Source organism: Thunnus thynnus, chromosome 3, assembly GCF_963924715.1.
Source record: "Thunnus thynnus chromosome 3, fThuThy2.1, whole genome shotgun sequence".
Classification (NCBI taxonomy): domain Eukaryota; kingdom Metazoa; phylum Chordata; class Actinopteri; order Scombriformes; family Scombridae; genus Thunnus; species Thunnus thynnus.
The window spans coordinates 25,540,618-25,563,392 of NC_089519.1; the positions used below are offsets into that span (position 1 = coordinate 25,540,618).

At 40.4% G+C, this 22,775-nt stretch overlaps 2 protein-coding genes across 4 annotated transcripts in view; one reads left to right on the plus strand and one right to left on the minus strand.

Annotated features, from left to right (window-relative positions):
* The window catches only part of lrba (LPS-responsive vesicle trafficking, beach and anchor containing), a 190,899-nt gene that overhangs the window by 55,854 nt on the left and 112,270 nt on the right, over positions 1 to 22,775 (minus strand). For all 3 annotated transcript variants that reach the window (XM_067584975.1, XM_067584976.1, XM_067584974.1), the window contains exons 38-39: positions 19,848 to 19,991; positions 17,797 to 17,933 (exon numbers count right to left, since the gene is read on the minus strand). In XM_067584975.1, coding sequence (XP_067441076.1) covers positions 17,797 to 17,933; positions 19,848 to 19,991 — 281 coding nt within the window. The remainder of the gene's footprint in view (positions 1 to 17,796; positions 17,934 to 19,847; positions 19,992 to 22,775) is intronic.
* mab21l2 (mab-21-like 2) lies at positions 14,618 to 16,579 on the plus strand. Its single transcript, XM_067584980.1, has one exon. It carries the CDS (start codon positions 15,048 to 15,050, stop codon positions 16,125 to 16,127), a length of 1,080 nt encoding a protein of 359 aa, XP_067441081.1. The 5' UTR covers positions 14,618 to 15,047; the 3' UTR covers positions 16,128 to 16,579.

A 22,775-nucleotide genomic window follows, 5' to 3' on the forward strand; every position in this document is an offset into this window, starting at 1 on the left:
GTGCCATCACAGCAGGTCAGTCGTCATAACACATTTCTTCATTTACAGTTTTACGGAAAGATAACTAGTTGTTGAATTACCAATTTGAATTAAACATACTTTATATCTCTAAAATATTTTTCAAAAAGGATACTGTAGACAGGCTATGTGTTTTGAGTTGCGGTTATATCATAGGATCTTTTAGTTTATACCCTTTTGTGTGTATAAAAAGAATGAAACAAGCAAATGAGAAACTGTGTTTAGTCTTGTTCCTAGCCATGTTTTTGTGTTTCAGTGTGTTTCTAGCAATCTGTTTTCTAGTTGAGATGACTGAATTTTGATGACAAACAGGCAGAGAGACCTGATTAGTTTTTAAATGTTTTTCTCAGGCACAATGTTTCCCATGCTCACCATCTTACTTTAGCATATTAGCACTCTAACATGTCCTAATTCACACAAAACCTGAAGTGGGTATTTGGTCATAAATCAAAGTATTGGAATTCTGACCCGATGGTGGCGCTAGATGAAAAGTTAATAGATCACCAAAGTGGTTACAATTCATCCTGAGGGGGACATGAATGTCAAACTTTTGTGGAAATCCATCCAGTAGTTGTTCAGATATTTCAGTCTGGACCAAAGTGGTGGACCATCCAACCAACACTGCCATCCCTAGAGCCATACTGCTAGCATGGCTAAAAACCAGCTTCTTCATACTATCTGATTAAAAATGATACTCCTGTCTTCAGGTGTATGATGAGTGAATGCTTGGAGAGTAACCTCTAACCTCTAAAAGGGTGTGGTTGACTCATTCCATCCCCAGGAGTACACTCATAGACCTCACGACAGATGACAAGAAGATGCCCAGGGCTGAACTGATGAAGTTGCAGTCCCTGATTCCACAGATAGATGTGACAGTAGCAGAGGCAGCCAGATATCATATTTTTCCCCAGACCAATGAATCTCCTGGAACGCTGTAAATAGCACTCTATGTTCCCAACATCATTGTCCCTATTGGCTGCGCCCTTTCCCTTGCAGATGAAAAAGCTGACTGGGTGACAAGGAGCGTGACAAACTATCCGAGCTGTAATGCTCTAGCTGTTCTGACCACGTCTGGACAAATTACAATGGTGTGGAGGTTATTGTCCAAGCTGGAGTTATGGGTGCACCAGCTTCCTCTGTGATAGATAGTAATACTGGAACTGGATCAGTCAGGTTTAAAGAGATGGTAATGCTACACAGAAGCAGAAGAAGAATTTAAACCATCAGTTATATTTTACATCAAAGTTATATTTTATAGTCTGAACAAAAAAAGGCTGTTCAGTTTAAAAATGATAAAAATAAAAATCAAATGATGAGAGGTGCAAAGAGGACAGAAGATTCCATTAAGGGAAACATCGAATGGATCAGGAGCTTATACGTCAACGTGATTGGTTGAGAATAAAGCACAGTTTTATTGATGTTTCATTTCAAGTGGAACAATATCCATGGATTCAGGTCTGGTGCGTCCTGAGATCAATTTCAAAGCGTCACGCGAGAGGACACAGCCAAACAGAAAACAAAGGAACTAGCCTTGATTGCAATGGTTTCTCTCTGTCTCTCCCTCTCCATCTCCCTCCTCTTTCAACCTGTTTGTGCGCCCGGCTGCTGCTGCTCATTTCTGAAGCACTGTCATTTGTCTTTGTCAGATGGCCAAAAGACTGCGGAATGAAGAGGGACACATGAAGAGAGACCGGGTGACTGTGGCTGTGGTGTGTAACCACACACACACACAAAAACTGTCACCACTGAATCTTGCAGACAGTCCTTGCCAGTGAACCCTCTCCATCACCCTTTCCTTTCCAAAACCCAGTTTCTTTTACCAACCACTGTCTCCTTAGAAACATTGGTAAAGTCTAGCAGAGTAACATGGTAGCATGGATGAAATCTAATTGAAACTGCACTAAATTAAGGGAAAGTTAGGGGTGCAACAGACTATCAGCAGCGTGGTTCAAGATAGATGAGGCTCTCAACTGCCTCAGCTGTCAGGGCAGGCTAAGCGTGTGTGTTTTGGGGCTGATAAGACCCTTGGGTTGAAGACAGAAACCAATGCCAATTGCCAATAAACTATATACTTTTTTGTCATAAAATAAGAAAAAAGTCAAATTACAACACCAATACTGCCATTTATGTAAAAAGAATTATTTAAAACTGCACATAAACCGTGTGAGATAAGTGATATATGCATATTGGGCTGTTCAGTTTAATGTGCTATGCATCCTTGAAGGAAAATGAGGTGATTGAAGTTCAATTTGTTGCCTGTTATTAAGTATTTCCGCATGGCTGCCTCAGTTAAAGGATAATGGATGAGGGATTTATTATTACCTTTTGGTCAAATGAAGTGGTGTGGGAGATAAGGTGATGAAATTAATGAGCGGGAGGAAGAGAGGTGATCCATCAACATCAAAACGGAGACGAGGGACAAGCAGTATTGGGAGAGCTTGATAGATTTCATAAAAAAAAAAACCTGTGGACTTATCAGCATGTAGAGTTGCTTATTGCTTTTCATTCCCCAAACACTCCCTAGGTTCTCCTAAACCCCCACACTCATGCACATGTCAAAAAATGACTTTTACACATAAACAATGGACTAAGGTTGCATATTTCTGAAAACTTCCAGAAAATAAATTAGAAATTCTGACTCAAGAGTCACAAATGTGGAGTAAACCTACTGCAAAGAGTTACATCAGAGCCATGCTTTTTGCAATTCTTCCTCACATGACTGACCGCTGAATCAAGCCATCTACGATAACCGCAGTTTCAGTGGACCACGACGCCAACAGTGCTTTTACTGCGGCAGCAAATGAGAAAGAAAGCACAGACAAACACAAGCTGACATTTAAGGGCTTTTTGACACTCTCATCTGGTGCATCCACAAAAACACGATAGTTCATCACACACTGTAATGCCACCTTCTACTCTCCTTGTTCCTCACCCATATTCTTGTTTGCCTCCTCCCCCCCTCGCCTTAACCCCCCCACCCCCCCACCGCCAATCCTCTGTTCCACACTGGTAAACTACGCCTTGTCACCAGCCATCAGTAAATGAGTTCATCAGACTAACGAGCAAGCAAAGGGTCCCGACACACTAACAAGGGTCTGTTGGCTGCCTGTGCCTCTGGACCAATCAGGACCCTCATCACCGTTGACACAAAGCCTCCCCGAGCCCTCTGGAGCCAATTAAGACAGATTTTGCTTTTGAAATTGAGTGATAGCCAGAAAAAAAAAATCATGAGAGGGAGAAGGAAGAACTGAAAGTGCTGTAGGTGCTAGAAAGAGGGAGAAAGGTGAAATTACACATTTTAAGCATAACAACACCTTGAAATAGGTACGCATTTACTAGAGAGAGCACAGGTAGAATGTGTATGGGCGGAGGGTAAGAGTTGGGTGGCTTGGTTGGGAGTAAAATAGGCTATTCATTCATGAGGAAAACAATGCTTCCTCACCGTAAAAACTTAGAATCATATGACCTTAAGACAGTGCAGCCACATGACTCTACTTTCACACTCCAGCAGTTATCCTGTAGCCTTCGTGGCACCGCAGGAGTGTGCTTTAACTGGCCACATCACCATCATTGTCTAGCCATGTGGTCCATGACTGCTGAACTATGGGAGTAGTGCAGCTGGGTAAGCACTGGGAATATAAAATATATAAAAAGGTATAAAAGTGAAGTACCTGACAGCTGTCAAATCAACAGCCTGCTTGCCAAACCCAAAGAAATGACTTTAACATAGCACTAAAGATCAATTTAAGTACAAATGGTTCAGTATAAAGCAGACAGAATATAGAAAATAGAGTTTATATATGAGAAAGAACTTAGACAATGCTTGTATTGGATGCATTATCAACAGACTTCAGTATAAGTAGTCAAGACCATTTGTGTCCACCAATGATTGATAGACACAATTGTTCTGCCATCATGTAACTAATCCAAGATGTAATCACTGGTCACACATAAAGGTCCATTTGCCTCGAGGGAAGTAAAACAAACTACAAGGTCAAAAAAAATAAACACAACTAAGAAGCTGCGCTGGAGTGTGAGAGAATTAAAGAAAAATAAACAAGCCCAGCTTGCAGAGCGAATGTAAGGTTATGAAGCCTAAAGGCTCAAGGCATTCAGTCCCAAACGTCACCCAGTGAGAGTTTGCACTGCCTGAAGAAAGTCCCCTTTTGAAAGGATCTTTGGGGCCACTTAGTCTGAATTTAGCCTAATAAGGATTAAACCCTCTCTGGCCCTTTTCACTGTTTGCTAACAGGTTAGCCTTTTCTTCTGTCCTTTCCTTGGCTGCTTAGCCTTTTTGAAGTAGGGACAAAAAAAAGGTCTTGTGTGGATTTAGGGAAATACTGCTGCGGTCTTGGGGTTAATTGGTAGAGAAGTGAAGACTTCAGTGCGTTAACTCATTAAACATTCAGCCTTTGGGGATAAGCTATGAGGGCCAAAGCCTCAGAGGGTCCCTGACATATAATAAGATAGCAAAGTGGCTATTTTAAACACTAATTGTGGCAGTACATGGAATTCATAAGTCTTGACCTCAGTAAAAAAAAAATGTGAATAGCCTTTTCAATGAAGAAGCGTTATTTTTTTTGGCAAATGACACAGAGATAGCATCAAGGATGACTCCTCCCTCTGTTTTTAACAATATTCAAGGCTAGCACTTCCTTTTTACCCCCATCACAGCTTAGACTTAGGCCACAAAGGGCAGAGTTGGTGACTCAAAGGTGATGGGGAACAAAAGATGGATAAAGCTTCATAAGTGAAGGGAAGAGAAGAGGGATGTGAAATGCGGCATCCACAAATTGGGGGGGGGGGGGGGGGGGGCACACTCTGCTGTCTTTACCTGCTACCTTTGAATTACTGTAATTCACACTGAAAGCTGAATTCATCACTGCTTCATCATTACAATTCTACCTTAAAATTGATTCAAGTTTGACTTTGGACTGTGATAAAGAAACACCATGGTATAGATTCAAACAGTTCACTTAAAATTAGAGTTGGCTCATTGCTACTCTTGAATTGGACAACAATACTACAGCAACAGATATGAACCATAAAAAAACCAAGATCAGCTTTGTATGATCATATAGTGCATATAAAACGCAGACTTGTGACACCAGCAGCCAGATACAAGACCTTCATCGTATTGCTGGGCACCTGTTGCGATGGTAATGAAAGAGCTTAAATGTGTTCCTTGATATGTCAAGCTCATCAGTAAACACTTGCACATCAGGAAAAGGATAAAAAGAATGTATATGCTTTTCACAGATGTTCAGAAAATCAAGGAGACAGCCCAGAGCCACCACTGAAGCACCAAAGCTGTTAAAGACTCAACGCTATTGGCCCTCCACACCTCTATAAGCTGCCATGGCAAACATCAGACAGGTTAAGATCGCTGACCGGCTCCTATCGCATTCTCCCCGCTTTCCTTCAATCTCCCATTTTGCCATTTAGTGATGGATAGGCTTTTTTTGGGGTTGGCGCAAAGCTTCGCTGAAGTAAATTCTTTTCTAATCCGGCTATTGTCACCAGCTTAAGTGGGTGTGGGGTGAAAAGCACACCCCGCTCAGGGAATTCGAGGTTTGTTGTCCGAAGGAGGGATAAACGAAAGAAGAGGGAGAGAATAACACTTGGATAAAAGAAAGGCTATGGAGACTTTTTAGAATTTGACGGTGACTCAATCGCAGCTACAGGTTTATCAGTGAGAAGGAAACATTTTGAGAGTTACGACTAATAGAGTGAGCCAGTTGGTAAACATTGTTTGTACTGTGTAGGCAGATAAATTATGATGTAATTAACATACAAATGAAGAACAACAATATTCACTTGGATGCGCTTACTGTAGATGTCATACATACTATCTGCTTGAAGAGTTAATCTTCTGTCTTAAAAACAATAAAATAATTATGGATAGACATTGCGGCATTTTATTTTATGTAACTTTTACTTTTAATTGGATTAAGCATTGCACTTTACGATACAGAATAGATTTGATTGTGATTGCTGGTGTGAAACTAATTTTAATTGAGCTGTTAAACAAATGAAAATGAAAAACCATTGTGCAAGAAAAATATCACGTTTTTCTTATTGAGATCTTAACTCAATGTATAAGTAGTAGCTTAGAGAAGTCAATACAACCCAAACTTATTCATTCTTTGATTTTATTACAGAATTTAAGATAATCTGTGTATTACAATTGTTTTTGTATTTATACTTTTTTCTAAAGTCTTTCCACTATAGTGCAGGAGTAAAGCTCTGTTGTGCTGATGTCTGCTATAAATGAGTCTTGGATGAGTAAGTAATATGCAATATGTCCCTGTGGATGTGCCATTTCAACCAGACTGGATGGGTCATTAACCATAATGGCAATAGAGGCACCAGAATCCAGCAATGTAGCATTCTGCTCTGAGATGTCTTTACACAGAGCACACATCAATGCTATCACCTTACCTTATGACAACAAATACAGCTGGTTAGAATTACACTGGATTTCTTTTAGGAATTAACAGCTATAATGAATATTATGTCCCAGGCGAGTCATCCTGCGAGTCATTGTGTTTATGAGGTATTCTAAGATAAGAAATCCAGATGATAGGAAGCTCAACAACATCGATATTTACTCAAATTCAATGACATATGGATCTAGTTTTATCATCTCAGATGCAGCACAGACCTTTCCGACAAAACAAGACCACATTTACAATTCAATTTCCCAATATGCTGGGCTACACATCGATCTTTCAATCGGAGTCTGGTCTCTCTCTGACCTTAGCTGAATAACAGAGGCTTGTGTGAACAGCAGGTACACAGGTGCTGATTGTAATATCAGTAGCCTACCAGGCAGACTGGCATCCATAAACAGGCCTATCCATCAGGCTGGCGTGTTGCCTTTGACATGTGTGTCAGCGGCAGACGAAGAGAATAAATGATGGAGAGAGGGGATCAATCAAAGGAAGGGAGGGGAGGCACCTGCCCCCTGACTGGCCCAGTCAAGCCCAGAGATGGAGCATGATGGAGGGGCTAGGCTCAGGTGCAAAGAGGGGGTGGCAGCTCCTTGTCTGGAGGTGCTTGGTTAAGTGTGAGCCAGGTCTCGGCCACAGTGGTCTGCGGTTGTGTTAAGTCAGGTCACAAACATGTGGCTAGAGAGAAGCCGAGCATTGTTTATTTGTGAAAAGAGAAGGGGTAGTTGTGTGTTTGTGTGTGCTTGTGTGCGTGTGGGAAAAGCAATTGGAAGGGAGACATTAGTCATCATTAGGTGGCAAGATGACACTGTGTTTAATGGTTCCTTATGTGATTACGAATGTGGCAAGTGTCTTTTCCTGACCTGTCCTACCTGGTTACCACTCGCTGCAGAGATTCATCAGCCCACTTTGCAAGAGTCTCAGTGGTTTACAATTCCTCAGGGGTAAAAAATTATTGAAATATCTCCGAACTTGAATTGTCCGATTAGAACAACAATTTAAAGAATAAACTCCAGGGAATAAATATCAAACATTTTCAATGAGAAAAAATTTGACAGATAGAAAGATGTTAAAATAAGAGTTTACAGCTTTGAGCTAAATGCTAATGTATGCAGGCTAAGAGGCATATTTAGTAAGCACACTGTTTATCTTGTTAATGATCTTAATTTGGCACCTTAGCACACTACAGTAACATTTGCTAATAGCACTAAATCCAAATAACAGCTGAGGTTGATGTGAATGTCATTCATTATGCAGGTATTTGGTTGTAAATATTAGACTAATTAAACATTTTACCTGAAAGTGGTGCTAAATAAAAGGTTATGGGATGAACAAAGTCATTATATTCATCCTATCGGTACCATGAATGTATATATATCAAATTTCATGGAAATCTATCCAATAGTTGTTGAGACATTTCACATAAAATAGCAAATGTGAAGGTCATGGTGGAGTTTTAGAGGAAAAGTCACAGGATCACCAAAATCATTATGGTTCATCCTCTGGGAATCATGAGTGTCTGTAAAAAAATACAGCAATCCATCCCATAGGGTGACTAAATAAAAATAAATGAAAAAGAACTATCTTGAATTCTGGCCATAGAAGGTCAGTGATCTCATAGTCTGACAACTGGCCAAAATCAAAAAGAAGCCTGACAAGTATGGGTTATAAGCAAAAGGAGGAGCTTGTATGTAAAGGGTAACTCTAAATCTTTGAAGGCCATCATTAACAAGTCTTCCTCCGTCACTCTTTAACACTCAACATCTGGCCATGGGTCCACTGACCTCATGCCTACAGAATGAGTTCATAATCACTGATATAACCTCACTAAAACTACTGAGTGAAATATGAGGGACTATATCTCAACCATCGATGTAGTTTGAGACTTAAAAGGAAAAGGAAAAGGAAACGGAGGTGGAGCGCATATGCATTTTGCATGAGGGACACAGAGAAATAAAGGATAGTAGAAAAGGTAACAAGACTTTACTGCTCTACTGGGGAAAAGGAAAACACTTCAGGAAGCTTTAAACCTTTGTTTGGCCTTATCTCCTCTAATTGGCTTAAATCATTGCTAACTGTTTGCACATGTCTTTGTGTTGAGCAGCTCCCAAAGCCTAGTCAGTGACTCCACATAAGCACTGAAGCAAAACGAGGGAGATAATAATTTGGTTTCCTGATGACTGGATGAGCCAAAGTGGGCCGCGAGGACATGATGTTTGAGATTAAACTGATTCTGGATGTTGAGGATTCGAAGACTGGAAAATCCAAGAGGAAAACACGATGGCTGTGATAATAACAAGTCTGTCTATGGTGAGGAAAAATTTCATGTCTTCCAGGTATTATAATTACTGTACCTGAAAAGCAGGGACGGTCAGACAGTGAAAGAGTGAAGCAAAGAAGGGAAAGAAAGAGAAGGAAGGTCATCCCAACCCATCACTCTGCCAGTTGTTGTCATGGTGTGGCTGAGCGATTTATTGACTATCTCAGAATGCACTCTGTCATGCACTCTGGTGGAATGGCATGAAGGAGAGATGGAGGGAGGGAACAAGGGATGGAAGGAGGCCAATATGAATGAGTGAGAGTGAGGGGATCCGTTTCCTTAGGCTCATTGATAATGACATACCTGCTCAGGCTGTCTGTTAGCCCTATAGCACAAACTACTTAGGCTCTAACTGGAAAATCAATAGGCTCCTCTCTCAGAGACCTCTTGCTGCCATGGCTCTTTGTGATTGGCAGCTGCAGCCGAAGGTCGTCCCTGGCGACCATGAGAGTTTGGCGGAGCGAGCAGGGAGGGGTGGTGGGGTAGGGGGGCTGGTTTGTGGTCCCAGCAGTTTGACACTTTAGGGAGAGCTTAACGATATGGGACTGGTGGCTACATAACACTGGGGTGATTTTCCTTGACTGAGTGACCATCCATTCAGCCGCTCTAGCTAACCCCAGGTTGCCGTCGCCACCCAGCTAATTACGGTTACCAATGTCTTCTCAATGGGGGTTTTATCATTGCATAGTCCAAGGTTGGACACTGACCTTTAGCAAAAATTTACTGGTGCATTTTTGAAAATACTTTTCGGAAACACGGTGTGGATGTCAACAGAATGTCAACAGAGTTCAGAAATAGTAGCATATATGAGGCAATAATATCATGCCATTTTAATTGAGATACATAGATTTCTGATATTATATATTTACAATCGCTTTGAACAGTAAAAATACACTAGGCATCATTAGTACTGTATATCATTGTAACAATCATTCAACTATGCTTTGTGTTTCAAATGGAAATTACAGGGCTGATGCATGCAACGCTGACGAGGTTCAGGTTAGCAAGATTTATCCAGATAGAGTAAAATGTACATATTTTTGCTTCCAAAGGGGGGCGTGGCAGAAAAACTTGCTATAAATGCTATAAAGTATCTGCTATGCATTAATGTGGACAGTGCACTATTTTTACAGTTAGTATACAAGCAGCTGATGTACTACTCTATGTTTTACTGACAGGAAATTATATACAATTTGTTAGCCGACCTCAATCTTAGCATGTTATGACAATTTCAAACTGGAAATTTCATGAAGAGCAAGCAAAAGTGTTTCACTGAATATTTATTTTCTAATTTCTTTGTTCAAACTGTTGCTGAAACTGTTGCACCACCCTCTACATTTCTATCACTTTTTTCTGCTTCGATTAGCTTTTTCATTTTTGGTGTGTGGTGATTTGTGGGTAAACAGTGTCCATCAAAACCACAATCAGATTAATGTGCTTGGACAATTTTTAAGTCAACATTTGCTATTTTGCTAGTGTGAACATCCTACATATACAAAACAACAGTTAGAATTAGTCAACAGTTTGCTATCAGGACACAGGAATAATTTATCAAACACTCGGATTGCAATACAGATCGAAGGGAGGGTTGAAAATATCCTCCAATCAGGTTTTTGCTGATATTTCCTTTAACCAATCAGCTAGAAGTAGAGCATTTTCACTTCCTCATTCATGCAATATTAGTAGTCTGCAGGAGAGGCTCTGCAACAATAACTCCACATGCAATATTGATGGCTTGTGTCTAAACACAGAGAGGGTGCTGCTTAAATATACACACACACAAGCAAACACACTCGCACATCTGCTCCATGACTTCATCAGTTCTGCTATCTGCCGAGCAGATGCAGGGGCCTGCCAGCCAATTAGTTGCCTGCGATGATTTTCTTTGAGCCCTCTGTGGAGGGAGCAGCTGGGTCCATCCGGGTTTGGGAGGCAGCGACAAAATGTGTGAACAAGAGTATCAAAAATGTACTATCTCTGTTCACATGTGTGTGGATGTCGGTTGGTGGATGTCTTATCACTCGCTTGGAAGTACAAAGCGCACTAACTCGATCAGACAACTGTTGCATATTCTGTTGCAAAACAAACCAATCTTTTTCTCTTGCTTTCTTCAAATATCTCCACTTTCATGGCATTCCAGAAAATGGTGACATTTAAAGAATTATAACCAAAACATTAACATGACATTTATTACATATCATCCTCAGGTATGCGTGTTTAAAATATGTTTTATAGACAAATTAGAGGTTGTTCTTCTGATTGTTAACTATGTTATAAACAGTGCTGTATACACAGTAGCCAGCCAGGGAGAAGAAGAATAAGGTTGAGACCAGAAAGAGAAACAGAGAAAGGATAGGGGAAGAAGATAAAAAATGAGAAGCAGTGAGGTTACTCATCAGCTGGCAGAGATTTGCACATGCAGGCATGGAGACTGTTTTGTGCTCGTGAGGGGGATCACTGTGGCGTCGTCACACAGGCTCAGATCAAAGAGCCCCTTGACAAGCCCCTGATCTTTTCTCCAGTCAATATAAAGCAGGGGGGAAAACCCTTTAGGAACCACAGATAATTCTAGATGTTTTCAGGAGATAAAGGGCACACAGGAGTAGTAAGAATAGATGAATGAATAAGTGGCAATCACTTGGCGCTTGTCATTATATTTATATATACCTTTAGTAAGGCAATGGAAAGAGGGGGGGAAAAAAAGAAAGTAGAATTGGCAAAGCTAAAAAATATTAAATGCTTGGCTCTCGAAGTTGTTCCCAGCTGTGCCAGCAGTGTGCTTACTCTACTTTTGTTTCCAGCTTAAGTCTGTGATGCGCAGTTAGGCACATATGTACACAGAGAAACGTACATACACACAAGATAAGTGTTATATTCTGAGATATGACTGACCTTTCCACCCTTATCAACTGCCAAAATAAATCCAATCCACCGTATCCATTCCATTTTACATCGTAATAAAAATTAACACAATTGCTCAGGAACATGCGGTTTGATAAGCGGGCCAGAACAGATTCATAAAGTCTTTATAAAAGCCGGAGTTTGTGTTGCCATATATTTCATTAAGCTACAGTTAGCATGTCCTTCATAATATTTGGACACTTGCTCTCCAAGTAGTGTCGATTAATCTCTCTGGAGCCGTGCGCTTGATAATAAACAGTCATCCTGAAATCAAACACCCAGACATTTTTTCTCATCTGTTACTTTTTTCTAAACTCTACAGCCACATAAGGATAACTATCGCTTAACTTGATAATGATGCTGAGGGAGGCAATCTCAGTTTGGTATTTCTTTAAAATTTCTTGATAAATCCAGCTACAGTTGACTTGACACAGTTTCTCTGAATACCCTAGTAGTTCTAAGAAGCTTATCCAAATGGATATGCTTCCTAGAAACTTCACCCCTGAGACTGAAGTTTATTTAACTGTTCTAATTGCATACAATATTCAGCAATGAGTCATTTAATCAAAATACAATACTGTGTATAGTTTTTTATGACATCTAACTGCCTTTGACCTATAGACATATCAAATATGTTGTTTTTGATCCAAAGTCAAGCAAAAATGATCTTTATTAACTTGTGTATTCACTTTTTAAATGTGGGAAGTTTTTAGTTACATTGACATGAGCTCAAATATCCATCGGGTGTACAGCTTCTTTCAGACTGAAATTAATGATAAATTCTACAAATTTAATCATAAGTTATCTTATCTTACACTCCCTTTAGCCTCATCACCACTTTCTGAAAAGGCTCCATGATAAAGTCCAGAGGATGTGGCAACTATGAAGGGGGGCTAAATTCATCTTTGCCCTTTCTGACATGTTTGTGGCTTATTTTTGAATCCTCTGCATAGTTGGCTAGCTCATATCAGCAAAAGGGTTACTGGAAATCGTTGCTGAATCAATATTCTGCTTTATGTTATATTATTTTTGTAACAAGTGTCATGAAAATTAATCTGTTCGTGGATATTTTATATATTTGCACAAAACTTCTGAACATGCTTCAGGATTGTCTTTTCTGTTTTTAGAAATAAGGTTTAGCAATGTAGGCAATATGCTGCTTTCAGGCAGGCTGCAGAGAAAATATCATACCGACATTTTTCCACTATGCAGCCATGCTACTTGTACAGTAGGCCTCATTGTCTCTGATCAGCATTTCAGTGAAAAATGACGTTCAAGATATTACAGCAGAGGCTGTGATCGTTAATTATTAGTGCAATTTATCTTCTGAAAATTCGGGAATGATTGGACTGTATAGAGGAGTGAACTTATTTAAGTAGCAGGAGGTTTTGTCGAGTATTCAAAATACATAATTAAAATGTAAACATGTTGAGTTGAACTACAAGCGTCTTAAAAGAAGAGAGACTTCAAAGTCGTACAAAATGTCCAATTAACTCCATGCATTTTACACCAGACACCTATAACGACCGCGACCTCGTTAACTAGAACAGCGGACACCGTGTGATAGTCTGCACAGGTACAGGCTGCTACAAGACTTGCATAAATATTTCATAGGCCTTTCACTGTGGGATTTTTTATTTTCCCACATGTCTTAGTATGTCTCACACCGCAGCCCTTTCTCTGAAGAGGAAAGTGTGGCTTCTTTAGTCTTCCAACATGAAGTCTAGGTAACGAGGGCACCACAATTACAACCTCGGAGAGACCCTTAGTTAAAATATTCAGTATGGACAAGGTTCACAGAGATAAACCCACGGGTAAATTAACGCGCGCGCGCGCGCGTGTGTGTGTGTGTGTGTGTCTGTGTGTGTGTGAGAGAGAGAGTGTGTGTGTGTGTGTGTGAGTGTGTGAAGCCACGGCCGCCGTGTCTTCTTTCATTTGACTCCCGACAAAATATCGACTGTGCAAATAAATGAATTCACTAAACTTCAATCGGATGAAATCTTACCATGTGGACATCAGTAACGTAATATTTGTGTTTCAGTTTATAGTTTAGGCCTTTAATTCGAGCTTCACTGAGCCTAAAACTGCAGGTGCACTCGACCTGTTTACCGTTTTAAATGCACATTAACAAAATGTTAAATAATACCCCACGGCATAAAATATTTACAGTTTATAAGAATTGCAATTTCATAAGAATAATAAGTTAACTATTAGAGGATTCACCCCAGAATAAAAGAGAAGTGTAACTAATCCTAGATAAAGACTAAATAAAAACCAATACGTAGCCTAAATATGGTTTTACCTTTACACTTTTAATTATATGAAATAATTGCCTCCGTTTATCGTGCCTCATTTTTTTTACAAAAAGTGGGGAAATCACATTTAAAAGCTTAACGTACAAGTTTATAAAATCATCAGCTCGCTAGACTTTTTATAACAAAAGTAGGACATGCTGCATACGCCAGTAGATAAAAATAAATAGCAAGTGCGAATGAGAGGAAAACCGCTGCAATTACAGAGCCTTTCAGACACAAGTAAAACACGAAGAAACACATTCTGTTAAAAAACGGAGAGAAACAGAGACTGAGACTTATCTGCAGAACACGCAGTAAAGCTGTCACTCACACACTGCCTATACTCTGAATCCTCAAAACTCACCGGGCGAAACTGCGCGCAAAGAGCGACCGCTTGTCTAGAAAAAAAATAAAGTTTAACTGCTGGGCTTAAAGCGTGTACATTGGCATTTACCCGTATAAAACCCTAAAGGTTTGTGTTTCCCTGTGTCGACATGGGAGCAGCGGACAGCTCCGTGCGCCCAGATGCTGGTGAGGCGGACTGGAGGCTCTCCTGCAGGACCGTCTGCGTCTGGCTGCTCTGATTGGCTGCCTGCACTGACAGCTCTGCACATGATTGCAGGGAGAGAAGCCCGACCCCTTTCACTCTTGCTAAAGGAACCATTCATAAACTACACAAGTCCAGCTCACAGCTGAGTGTGGACGAAAAGTGAGCGGGGGGCACAGAGGAGAGAATAGCAGCGAGGAAGAGATGAGTGGTCACAGACGGTGGTTTTAGCCTTTAGCGTCTGCAGCCCAGGACCCACAACCTGAATATGAATCTACCTAGCCGTGCTGGAAGTGCTCATGAGTTGGACTGATATTTAGCAGGCTATTACGTTGCATCCCTATCCGTTTCCTCCTCCTTACACTGACGTCCATCCGCTGCAAAAGCAAAAAAAAAAACTTTGATTACACATTTTTCCTGCACGGGGAAGCATTTGCCTCTGGCTTTACCGGTAAGCATTGGATCCGTCAACTTATTGCGACTCTCCGGTGTACAGCCCGGACCTCTGCCCTAACATGATTGCGACGCAGGCAAAGCTGGTTTACCAGCTTAACAAATATTACAACGAGAGATGCCAAGCTCGCAAAGCGGCCATTGCGAAGACTATAAGGGAGGTTTGTAAAGTGGTGTCGGATGTCCTAAAGGAGGTGGAAGTGCAGGAGCCTCGTTTTATCAGCTCCCTCAGTGAGATAGATGCGCGCTATGAGGGGATGGAGGTCATCTCCCCCAATGAGTTTGAGGTGGTGCTCTACCTCAACCAAATGGGGGTGTTCAACTTTGTGGACGACGGCTCCTTGCCCGGCTGCGCGGTGCTGAAGCTGAGTGATGGCCGTAAAAGGAGCATGTCGCTGTGGGTCGAGTTCATCACCGCCTCGGGCTACCTATCAGCAAGAAAGATCCGCTCCAGGTTTCAGACTCTGGTGGCACAAGCCGTGGATAAATGCAGCTACCGCGACGTGGTAAAGATGGTAGCGGACACCAGTGAGGTCAAACTACGGATCAGGGAGAGGTATGTGGTGCAGATCACCCCCGCGTTCAAGTGCACTGGGATTTGGCCCAGAAGTGCAGCCCAGTGGCCCATGCCTCACATCCCCTGGCCTGGTCCTAACCGGGTAGCAGAAGTCAAAGCCGAGGGTTTTAACCTCCTCTCCAAAGAGTGCTACTCGTTAACGGGGAAGCAGAGCTCTGCAGAGAGCGATGCCTGGGTCCTGCAGTTCAGCGAGGCCGAGAACAGGCTGCTAATGGCCGGCTGCAGGAAGAAGTGTCTGTCCGTCCTCAAGACTCTGAGGGACCGTCACCTGGAGCTACCGGGACAGCCGCTCAACAACTACCACATGAAGACCCTGCTGCTGTACGAGTGTGAGAAACACCCAAGAGAGACCGACTGGGACGAGTCTTGCCTCGGAGACCGACTGAATGGCATCCTGCTGCAGCTCATATCCTGTCTGCAGTGCCGCAGATGTCCCCACTACTTCTTGCCAAACTTGGACTTGTTTCAGGGAAAGCCTCACTCAGCCCTGGAGGCTGCTGCTAAGCAGACGTGGAGACTAGCGAGGGAAATCCTCACCAATGCTAAAAGTTTGGACAAATTATGAAGTGATTGTTGAGATTGAGTCGAGAGACATTTTGGGATAAAACTTCAGAGAAGGACAAAGATGGTTCTCCAACTGATTCTCCAAGCAATGTGAAAAAAAAAATCAGTAACAAAACAATGCAGCGAGAAAACCACAAAAACCTTTTTTCTTTTTTTTTTTTCTTTTTAAATGGAGCAATTGGGCCACTGCCAGAGAGAAAGTGAAGGTACATTTTAAGATAAATGTAATAACTTTTAGTTGTCTCCTTTAAATGTTTTCACAAAGTGAAGAAACTTTTATTTAAATATATGCACAAAATCGTTAAGTGAAAGAATAAAATGTAGCGTGCCAAGTTCAATTTTTTTCATTATGTGACTTAAAAAGAAATGTTAATAAAATGTTGCAAATTAAATTACAACTAGGCCTCGTGTCTTGACGTGTTTTGACAGCTGAGATGACGCAAATGATGCAAATCTGTTGCACTCTATTTTTTTTTTTTTTTTTTTTTGTTATTGTCTGATGAAGAGAAACGTTAAATTACTCATTTTCACCAGAGATAATCTAACCTCTGGTCTACGTTGGAAATAAGAAAAGAGAAAAATGAAGCTTTTTGCTAAATTTAAAGAGGGAATGTGCACAGCGTAGTTTAGGCCATAAGTTATTTTTACAGTGCGTCACTGGCTCAAAAGGATTTTCGAATGAATGTAAATCAACCGACGCATGTTAATATATAGGCCTGGGAGCATCACTGCTCTGTTTTAACAGCAGCAAAAGCAGAGGGCCTACAGCTAAACTAAAGCCTTCATCTGATTAATGCGGCTCACTTTAGATAATGCAGTGCAGCCCATAGCATAGTGTATGACACCTCAATTGTCAGGTTTATTTTGATGGATTCTGATAGAAAATCACATCCATATAATTTCTGATATTATTGCAATTTATCCCCTTTATATACACATTTATATTTAAACACAAATACAATGGCTTCATGTAGTGTTAAAACTGCTCTACTGTAACTGTACAAACACAACCACCTGTAGGTCAGCAGGCTTCTTAAGTTAACATAGTTTCTAAGTATCCAAATTTTACTGTTTATCTTTTAATCAGAGCTCAATAGCCTACTTCCGTGTATTTTGTTTTTTTAAAAGATGTGTTTATGAAGAGAAAAAAAAATATGCTGCAGACCTAAAAAGGATGATCATTGCTAGTGGGAAGGCTTTATCAATTTGTCGTTAGGTTCCGCCCCCCAAAAGATAGTTTGATAAATCATTTATTACAAAAACATACAATTTCTTATTACCACTAAACAATATTCAGCATTTTCGTGGTTTTAAATTTACTTTACAACATTTTAAGAAAAAAGAAAGAATCATTTTATATTCTTAATATTTTTACAACTTGCTATAAATGACATTTCTATAATAATATTCAACGACAGGCTGACAAGACTTTAATTTTTTCTTGCCTTCACAATTATCAGATCTTAATACAAACTTGGGAACACACTAACAGTCCCCATATACGCTCAGTCAAAAACAACACATTCATAGATACTCAGATATTAAACACATCTGAAAGACTTCCACTCAAATCCAAAGCCTGCTTGTAACATTTTACCAGCACTATAGGAAATTCAAGCATGGCTTATGTTAAGTGACTATTTTGAGACGGGATCAATGGAGTCTCTTACCTTTGGATCGATGGCCTTGAAGCCGTGCTCGTCCTCATCCACCTCGAAGTAGAGCTCGGAGGCGGTGATGGACAGGGTGCCTTTCACCACCACGGCCGGAGCCACCAGCTGAGCACTGGTGCTCACGTTTACCGGGCCTGGAGGACAGACAGATGCCGGCCAGAAAGCAAGCAGGGACAGCCTTTTAAAAAGTCACCAGTGGTAAAAACAAAAAAAAAAGGTAAACACAGAAAACGGAACGAGAGATTGCTCTGATTTGATGGCTGTTTCATTGCAAAGATAACTTTTTTTTTTTTAGATATGGGCCTTTAATGGTAGACGCAGTTAATTCATAAGAAGAGGTGATGAGTGGGAGGATAAACAGGTGAAAGACAATGATAATTAATGATAATTAATTCATGTATTTCAGTTTGTTTCTTCTTAAAAAAACGATCTTGATATTAAACTACTTTGCATTTGAATTGCAACATTATTAAAAATGGCGAGGCTAACAGCTATGGCTACGTCACTGCATGTTTTCCTCCTTCTTGATGTGCAAAAAAACAAGATAAAATGAAGTCGTGCAACAGTGCAAGCTGCTTCTATAGGCTCTATGAGTGCAGTAGCAAAAAAAAAAAATGTAACACTGAAGGCCCAAATAACAGTCGCACTAAAAAACAAGACGTTTAAAGTGTAAAACTTTGAGGCGTAATCGTCAAAAAAGTAGAATCGACTGTCCGTCAGAATCAATTGATTGCGGGCTGCTGGGGTGAAGCTCTGTTTAATCCCTCATCAATCTTAATTTATGCCAGTATGACAATGAGAGCTCGGCTCAGGGGAGCTGTGGGTGGAAGCTCTGCCCGGCTCTGCGCACATATGAGCCATTGTATCTGCAGATGTGCGCTGCGGAGAAGAGGGGAGGCTCGGAGGCCGGCTTGATTTCCCTGAGCACCCCTCACACTCATGCAAACGGATGGAATAAACAGATATATTCATTCCTCTGCCTCCCGTGAACCCCGTGAGTACTGACATGTTATCCGTGGGTTGAAATAACATTTTTTGTTCCGTTCACTCAAAAGACATTCAATTACACCTGAAGTAGACAGCTGCTTAAGGGGAAGAAAAGCTGAACCTTCGCTTGCAGTATATACACGTCACGTTATTAGACAGGATTCAAACGTTTAATCCTATTGTCATCCAGTTGCGTTATTTTTAATAGCCACTCTGAGCCACGTTAATGCATCTTAAGTCTGCTAGGCGCGCTGTCATTGCACATACATATAAAAAAAAAACGCGGATTACACTGCAATCCGATTAGCAGACTATGATATTTAATTGAGATTATTTAAATAACATAGGCTACGTATCAAAAGCAACAAAAGCTTGACGACATCTCTGGGTTGGATATAATTTAATAGAAGGTTGTGTTGTTGTCGTTTAAGGAGGGCTGAAAGGCTCATGCAAAGAGTTAAGGTTTTTATTTAGGCAATGCTGCTGTTCTTGAATCAGATAATGTCCCATTTTAGGGTAAGCGGTAGCCTGGGATAAACTTGGCTACTGCTGGATATAAAATGTTTTGAGTGTTGCTACTCAGGCTTGTGTGTATGTTTGTGAAGCAGACCTCCAGTGGCAGAGACAGAAAACTGGATATACAGTGTTTTTTCACCAGCACTCTCCTGGGATAGTGGTGCCATAATGAAAAAGAGTTGTCCATAGATATAAACCTGCTTTATTTGTACATAAAGAGTCAAACAATTAACCCTACAATGAATCAAAAAAATTTTTTTAAAAAAGTGCTATGATGTAACACCAAAACAGAAACGTTGCATGGGAAAATCATGATAGTCTACCATGGGAGATGTGCATACTAGTGCATGATGTTATAACTCACTGTTCAGTACACCAAAGCAATGGAATAACATATATAGTATAGTGGCGTATAAGAAAATGACAACAGCTTTATTTCTTTATTTTTTCGGGGCTGCGGGACAAATAACGTAGCAAGATGGGGAGGGCTGAGAATGACTGAGAATGCAGGTATGAGAGGTGAAAAGGATGATCTGTTTCTTTACCTGTTAAGTTCTCCAGGTCCTTTTCCTCTAAAGATGACAGAGTGTCATCGTCTCCGTCGAGTAACGTCTCACTCTCAGAGTTTTGATTTCCCAGAGCCTGACTCCTGATGGACTGCTTGCCTTTGAGAATATCCTCTTCGGACGCTGAGGGGAAAATAGGGGCTTTTTTTTATTTTATATTTAGTACATTACAGCCATAAAGTATTACAACACGCAGTTAAATTAATATCACATTGTATTGTAGGTTAACACAGCGATTTTATTTGACTTTATTTCAGTGCAGAGTTTCAATGTTCACACGTTGAGGAGGAATTTTTTTAACACTGAAAGCAAGAACTCGGCTGAGATTTCTTCTCTCCAGAGAAACTCCAGTAAAAATCAGCAACCAGTGCAAAGAGGAAAACATGACAAAGAAAAGGTTAATATCATTCCACATCACAGACTAACTAATAAAGAGTAGCTGCTGTAAAATGAGTCATCAGCTTTTTTTTTTTTTTTTTTTTTACCCCCACTGCCTTAGTTTATACTGCAGCTTCAAGTGGTGTTCAGTACTGCTAAATAAAAAGGACCTCCAATCACTGACTATCATAATAACCTCACACAAAACCAAAATTCAAATCTAATCTATAATTATATTTTCAGAACTACATTAGTCTTCGTGAAATGCACTGATTTGAGACTACTTAGTAAAGTAACTTAGGTTATTATTATTTTAAATATTATCTTTATGGTATTTAAATCTTGTCAGCTTCCAAACGTGGGTAAAAAAAACAACTTTGTTTTGCCAACAGAAAAAAAAAAGGACAGCTCTTGTAAAGTGTAGTGGGTTTACACGCTAAAAAAAAAACTTTGCAAAGTTCATCAGCACTGCTGTTTAAGCTTGATTCATCAGTTTGGAGCAGAGCTGAGTGACACTGCATTTTCAACTACACGCAGCGCGCAGGCAAACCAAACACGGCAAACAAAACGAGACAGACAAAAGACTGACATGATCCTAACCCTAAAATTCATTTTGCCCTTAAACATACATCAAAACAAACATGCAAAGATTATCCAAACACATTTAAACAAAATGAGGGTCGTACACTGCCCATTTTGATTTCAACCGAACATGACTTGAGGTTCCAAATGGATTATTTAAGAAAAATGGTAATCTGCAAACATTTACAGAGCCCTGCATTCCCCAGTGGTGCATGGTAAGGATCCACAGACACAAGTACACAGTACAGACTGGCTGGCAAGTCTTCCCTCTTTGTAAACATAGCCGGCAATATAGTGAGAGCTCTCGCCGCTTCTGTGCATGTGTATGTTTTATAATCTAGCATTCTGGTAAAAGGCAACGCTGCTTTTTATCGAGTGAGTCACTGAACATATAACTAGTGGGGTTTTTTTCATCATCACCTGAGGGGAGATCAGTTGCACTTCCTTAAAATGCACAGCCGCGTCATGTGGCTATATACTTTGAAACTGCTAGAAGAGCAGGGCTAAAAAATCTCTTGTCATGGAAAATATGCAGCTCACTGATATTTAGAATGGTCTTCCTGTAATTAAGCCTCCCTGGAGGATTCTTTAGTTAGCAGCACTGAAATTACTACCAGCTCCTCTAATACGTACCACATGCCATTGTATTCACACCAAGGAAGTGGACAGGGAACTTGTCAGACCAGCTTAAAAACAGAGATGTATTTCACCTTCTATGCATTTCACATTAAATATATTCAGCAATTCTCAACCCTAACGTACAAGTACTATTAACACGCAGTATCTGGCCTTAGTTATACACAGTCTGATGCAACTAAACCTCAAGACTCCCTGCTCCTTCTATTACCCCCAAACACAAGTTATTATTAGCTCCTCAGTATATAACACTGAAGCAACAGCAACAAAAATAATAACCAGTCAGCATATTGTTTGGCTGAGTATAATAGAAGAGCAAGAAAAGTTATTTTGACCACAGTTATGTCGCCTATCACTAGGCATACATAAAAGACATGTGCACTTTAGTGACAGGCAACGTGCTAACTTCTCGCTCTCTGTTCTTGGAGTAGATAGCTTATTTTTTCTTCTTTTAATTTGGCAACTTTGAGGTTGTGGTGGTATTGTATGTACTTTTGTCTGTGTGTGTGTGTGTGTATGTGTGTGTGTGTGTGTGTGTGTGTGTGGCAAGGGGATTATGTCAAACATGAAAACTCATGAAATCCAGTGGAAACTTTAGGAACTCAAGATTTCAACAATTAACTTTTAAAGTATGTGTGTGAAACATGGAATTGACTAAAATTAACAATAAGTATTAATACAAATAAGTAATAATACAAATAACAATGACCCAGGAAAATATAAAAATAAAAAAATAGATTGAAAAATAGATTCACTATCATTAACCTTAAAAAAATAAGAGTATCATTAAAATGAATGCGTAATCAAAAATATTACAACAACGAACAATCTACTGCAAAGAGCTGGCGTGCCACATTAACAGAAAAATCTACCAGGGTACTTCAACCCCATCACTCATCACACAGGGAGCAGAAACGTGCATAAATCCCAACAGGTTACACTTTTTCCAAGACCCCATTTCCCGACTGAGAGGTTCAGCTACCTGCTTATACAACTCAAGGCATGCATGGTCACAGCAATTAAATTGTCAAAATTAACAAATTTGTTTTTAACAGGAGCGTAGCCAGGAGTGTGGTCATGAGGCGAGTATTGATTACCAGAACAGAGACATTAGTCTTCAGGTATTTACTCTGCCACCTCTGCTACACGGGCCCTGGACCAGACCAAATCAATCCCCAGAAAAGATGGTTCTTTCCAGCCATAAAAACATAACAGCCTACTCAAGCCTACTGGCAGCCATACACTCTCCTGTGGAAATCATCTTGGCGCGGTATGAATGATAACAGTTGTCCATGTCCTTAACACAGAAAT

Excerpts from the sequence above, each read along its gene's own strand:
- mab21l2 (XM_067584980.1), top strand. The coding sequence starts at position 15,048 with ATGATTGCGACGCAGGCAAAGCTGGTTTACCAGCTTAACAAATATTAC.